Raw genomic sequence first — 5,780 nt, 5'->3', positions numbered from 1 at the left:
ATGATTGGTTAAAAAATGTATTTAAATTAAAATTTTAATAATTAATTATTTTTTTGACAAATTACAAGTAGTAACATATGAAATGATATATTGTTTTGAGACAGTAGATGTCTAATATGTCTGATTTAAGTATGTGAATGCATATTATTCTTTGAAACTGTTTCCCTGTACTTCTTTTTCCAAAAGCAAAAAGATAATCAAATCTTAACATTGCTCATGATATGAAATCCAGACTAATACTTTATTTTTCTAACAAAGATCACAAGCCAAAGTTCTACGATACATATTTCCACAATGTCACAACACACAACATCAAGACATGGTTACAAGCACACACACTACTAGACATGATTAAAAGCATGCATATAAACCATGCTTTTATTTTTAACATAAAGACAGACACATTATTTGTCTTCTGTATCGGGATATCAAGTCAGCATGTATCCTGTGCAGAAAGGCAAAGACTAGTACTATAGATATTATGAGCCAAGGATGAGTTGCCTTCTAACCAGATGTTGGGGTCACCCTCCAGGAACATCTGGTTAGAGCAAGGATCGGACTTGGTACAATATTGGTTGCACCAAATCCACTTGATTCCTTGCCTAGTCAAATATTAAGGTTGTAGCAGTTACCACCTGCTGCAACCCATTTGGTGGGCGTGATGATACCACGCCCACCGTCTATTATATCGGCTAGAGAGTGGACAGCCTCAGAACCAATATGATTGAATGTGAAGCTGTCGAGACCTCCATGTGAGTACATGCTAGTTACCTCTGATCCTGAAATATTAGGACTGTTGCCATTAGTCTCCTTTGATGAATTCAAAGTTCCAACCTCAGATTGCAGGATTTCGGAACCCTGAGAGCCACTGGAGTGCAATTGTTGACCACTACTTTTGTTCACTTCATTTCCACTTTTACCATTTCCATTAGCATAATTCCTTGTGTTCAGGAATCGACCACCACATCCTCTTGGTCGCCGCATCGCATGGCGATGGCGTGATTCATGCATATAGGGCTGTAAAGACAAATACAAAACTCAAACAGATATTTTATGCCAAATTATTTTAAAGAATGTGATTGATTAATCTTTTGACTGAACAAGATAATGCACAAGTTGATGCTTAATATAAGAACCATTCTTGGTTACCTTCTAAGTTAAAGAAATATAAAAGTATAATCTCACCTTATGCTTGGATCAATGAATACAAAATGACTTAAATATGACATTATAATTTGTGCATCTCATAATTCATCATTTTGTTATTTGAGCTTGATAAAAACAGAATAATAGCAGATTAGCAATGTTTTGCTACAGCATACAAGTATAACTAACAAATCAATTGTTCTTCCCTCAGTGTCTCTTATCTTATTGTTGGGTATTGAAGTATACATTGTATCAAAGAAAGAGTACACATTGCTTTGCAACACAATGCTATTGTAACCCTTTCCAAATAATTTGATTAGACCATTCAATCACAGCTACATTCTGTTACTGATATGAAGAACAATACCTTGCGACGTTTTATCGATTTGTTATCAAGTACAGCTTTCGCTCGCGACTGCCTACGCCGTATGATTCCATGGTACTGCTTAGCATTAACATAAATTGGTCCGTCATCTGAGGCCATGTTAAGTGGAAGCATTATACGTCCCTGCATTATTACAAATGATACATATGAAAAACCATGTTGAAGGCATAGCATGGTTTATATGAATTAAGTAGCTTGATGAGGTAAATGCAAACCGAGATTTGAGGTACATAAGTTGAGAAGAGTCCATAGAATTGGTCAGCATAAGGATATTTTGCTGAGATCTAGAAAGAAAAAAAGATACCAAGCATAAGCAAAGTTTCAAAGTAAATATTGAAACATTAAAGTGATTGTTTTTATGAGAAATTTTACCATTGGTTGAGTAAATCCTAGCTCAAAATGAGTGTTGGTATCAGTAAGTGATGATTGCAGGGATGTGGTTGCTTGAGGCTTTTGTGCACCACCTGACATTTTAAAAATATCTGAAGAAGACTTAGAGATTAATATTTTGTCATGAACATGATTTATGATAGAGCATTATGACATCATTCTACTAAATTACATGTGAAAGTATGAGTGAATATATCCTATTGATTGATGCATCATGAGTGAAGCCTTTTAGCCATAATTACTAAATATATTCACTTCCTCCTAAAGCATCTTTTTTAATGAAATATAGCAAAGCAGAAATCTGTTGTTAGATAAAAAAGTGCGGTCGAGTGCACGAAGATTCTACCTAGTGAGGTTTGAAAGGATAAATATACGCAGTCTTATCTTTGTAAGTGAAGAGACGTATAATATAATTTATGCGTATTTAAAAAAAATCACAAGCCAACCTCAGAAGATATCCATCTCCCAAAATTGTATGCAAAAAGATGCAAGGAATTGATTTTTGTGATATGACTGATATATGTGCATTACAGTCATAACTCACATCTCTATCAATAGTTAATATAGTTTCCTAGTTTGGTTAAACAAAATAAATAGCCCCTTTATTTAGTATTCTCAAAAAAATAATGCTCAATAAGTGGTATTCACAGTAATGTTTTTTCTGAGAAGCTGAAAATTCCGGCTTCTCCTAAAATCAGAATTTTAGTTTTTCTTCATGCAAAGTTTTAGTAAATCCCAACCAAACAATAAATGTGAGAAGTGATTGTTTTAATTATTTTGTTTGGTACTATGAAGGGTATCCCTTCATCTTTTAGATAAGGAACTAATTAATTTTGGGTGTGTGGTCGTCCCTCCCAATAAATGTCGCTTTCAGGAATCAAACATTTGACCTTTTGGTCTTTCTAGCGATATAGAGAAACATCGAAAATCACATTAAATACCTGAAAAGATGGTAAATTGAGTTGTATATCCTTTACCAAACACTTGTTCAGCTCCTCTTGCTGATTTCTTAGTATCATTAAGATGATCTTCATAGTTTGCAAACTCCAATGAAAATGGTTTCATTTGACCATAAGATTCAGCACCATAAGCAGATTCAGATGCAAAGGAACTCCACCATGGTGCTGAATTTGCATGAGAAAACTGCCCAATAGAATTGTGATGAATTCCTTCATGCCCTTTAAGATAAACACTTTGCATCTCCATATATATATATATATATATATATCCTCCAAAATTATCCAATAATCGATTATTTCTATGTTAATGTTGTTTGTGCTAAGTAAATCACTTTCTGTAAGCAAAGACATAAAAAAGCAATTATCAATACACACTTTTAAAATTCCAAGAACTAAAAAGAAGAGAAGTAAATAAAACTTTGCATAAAAAGTATGTTATACCATGGATTCAGTCCTCAACATACATCAAACCAGAATTATATTCCATTTTCATAGCTTATCAATAATCAATAATAATATGCAAAATATGTTTGAGATTATTCTAGAAAGCCTCAATAATAAAAACAAAGATGGGACATAAAAGTGAAGTTAAGTAGAAATGAACAAAAGTTAGATGGGAATTACAATCATGAAAGATACATCTCAACAAAACAAAGTACATATAGTGTTATATATATATATGTATATATATATATATATATACATATACATATATGTGAAATACAAAACCACCAGATACAGAAACCAAGTAAAAAACCAGCAGAACATGAAAACAAAGGCACTGAAACAGGAAGCATTTTAATAATAAAAACAAGAAACATAGAAAAGAACATAAAAGTCTAGGAAATAAACATGAACTATTAGAAGAAGTAGAGAGGGAAAGAACTCACATGTTTTATGATAGTAATCCCATTAGATTGGAGCCATGTTGGTTGAATTTGAAGCACAAGCTCAACACAAAGGAAAAATAAGACAGAGAAAGTGGAAATGCTAATGAAGAGTGCAATGAATATGTAAAGTGCAACTATTCATATATTCACATACCACTTTTATTAAATATAATTTTCATCATTTATTTTTATATCAAACTTTGAACATAGTCTTAGTACATTAAAATAAAACTTTGAATATAGCATTCAACATCATATATATATTCATAGTGGGAAAAGATTTGTTTGTTATATATGTAATACTAAATAAATATGTTTATATAAATTTAGAAATATTGTTTGGTTATTTTAAGTATTTATACGAGTTAAAGAAAGTATTTAAATAATGTAAATGCTTTCCAATGTTAATGGAAATACACGCCAACCACCACTAGGTTTTGGCTTTCATGCAATGTAAGGACCCTCCACCTTCTTTAAGGACTACGTGCCCTTGTTTGTTACTATTTTTTATTTATAAAATGAATTGTAAACATCATTCCACCTTACTCTAACTCTTTCTAACCAACAAGACTCTGGTCTAGTGGGGTAAGGCCCCACTAGATTTTCAAGATTGATAGTTCGATTCTTGTGAGTGATATTTATTGGGAGGAGAAGCCATGAACCTCGAAAAAGATTAGTTCTTTACTAAAAAAATGTGAAAAATATCCTTAGTAGTACAAAAAAAACTATTTCTAACCTTAACTTTTAATAACCCTAACATTAAATTTGATTGTGGCACTTATTTTTTATAACCCTAATATTATGAATAAGCCTAAGCCTAAGATAATATTTCATGTAATACATCAAAATAGAAATATCAATTCTTTTCTACCTTTGAGGGAGTCTACTTATTCGGTAAGAAACGAGACGAATGTTCAGACTTAGTGAGATTTGGGGAGGTAAATATATACAAACTTATTATCATAAGTGAATACTTGTTTCTACAATTTCTAAAATTTGAACTCATGATAACTTTTGGATTACAAGGCAAGTCATCTTACCATTGCATCGCGAATCGAGACTGACAAGTGATCTAATAAAAACTTACATAATCCTCACATCTAAATGTTATACATGTGAGGTAAATAAAAGGACACATGTAGAATGTTTATATAATTCTTCTATAGTTTGATTACAGCATTCTTCTTGCTTTTCTACCTCTTGATTTTTTTGTTTCTCAAACCAAAATAGAAGGGTGCAAGGAAAAAGAAAAATCATAGGATGGTGGCCAACTATGGCAATATTTTAACAATCATCAATGTATTTGTGGTAATGTATCTTAACTGTTTTTTTCTTTCTTTCTAATTTTATATTCTCACTACTGTAAGTGGAAGTGGGTTCTTCATGGAAAGTTTTAGATATTTGAGAAGTGGTCTTAACTTTCCAACTTTTGCAATGCTTAGGTCTTTGGTAGTATGGATGAGTTGGCATTGGCCGGCCCTTCAACTCAATAAGGTGAGTATCCAGATTCTGTTTTATACGTTGTCTCAGACCAATGATAATAAAATAAAAATAAAAGTAGTAATGAATATTAATTTTTTTTAATCGATATATCATGTTGAGATAAAATAAGGTGTGAATAGCATATTTATGTTCCAAGAGCATTAGCAACAGTATTTCCTTTACCTTCTTTTTCTATTCAAAAAATTGGTCATTCAACACAAATGTGAATACAATTGTTGTTTCCATCACTTAAACGGTTAAACCGTTTATGTCCTTTGAAAACTAAATTGACCATAACCAACTAAGTTATCAATCACTTTCTTTCTGGTTTAAACTATATATATAAAAATATATTTATGCCCTAATAAAAATAATTTGAAATAAATGACAAACTTTTCAGAAATCAAATTTCTTTCATGTTTACTTTCATATTAATTGTAAGTTGTAAAATAGTTTCATGTTTTCCCTAATATAAAAATGATATGATGAGGTTTAAATGAAAGAAATTTAACACTATAATAAATTCTG

At 31.4% G+C, this 5,780-nt stretch overlaps 1 protein-coding gene across 2 annotated transcripts; it reads right to left on the bottom strand.

The window, feature by feature from the left end:
* Positions 293–3,919, bottom strand: LOC109356560 (nuclear transcription factor Y subunit A-10-like). 2 transcript variants are annotated; one of them, XM_019599941.1, is made up of 6 exons: positions 3,771–3,919; positions 2,863–3,215; positions 1,904–2,013; positions 1,747–1,815; positions 1,514–1,654; positions 293–1,017 (listed from the first exon to the last, which is right to left on the bottom strand). In XM_019599941.1, exons 2-6 carry the CDS (start codon positions 3,125–3,127, stop codon positions 607–609), a joined length of 996 nt encoding a protein of 331 aa, XP_019455486.1. In that variant the 5' UTR covers positions 3,128–3,215; positions 3,771–3,919; the 3' UTR covers positions 293–606. The 2 variants fall into 2 exon arrangements, with proteins under 2 accessions (XP_019455486.1, XP_019455487.1); XM_019599942.1 differs by lacking the exon at positions 3,771–3,919 and having other exon boundaries at positions 1,904–1,995; positions 2,863–3,055.

This window comes from Lupinus angustifolius, chromosome LG09 (assembly GCF_001865875.1).
Source record: "Lupinus angustifolius cultivar Tanjil chromosome LG09, LupAngTanjil_v1.0, whole genome shotgun sequence".
NCBI lineage: Eukaryota > Viridiplantae > Streptophyta > Magnoliopsida > Fabales > Fabaceae > Lupinus > Lupinus angustifolius.
Note: the sequence above shows the minus strand (reverse complement) of the source record. Positions and strands in the feature narration are given on the sequence as shown.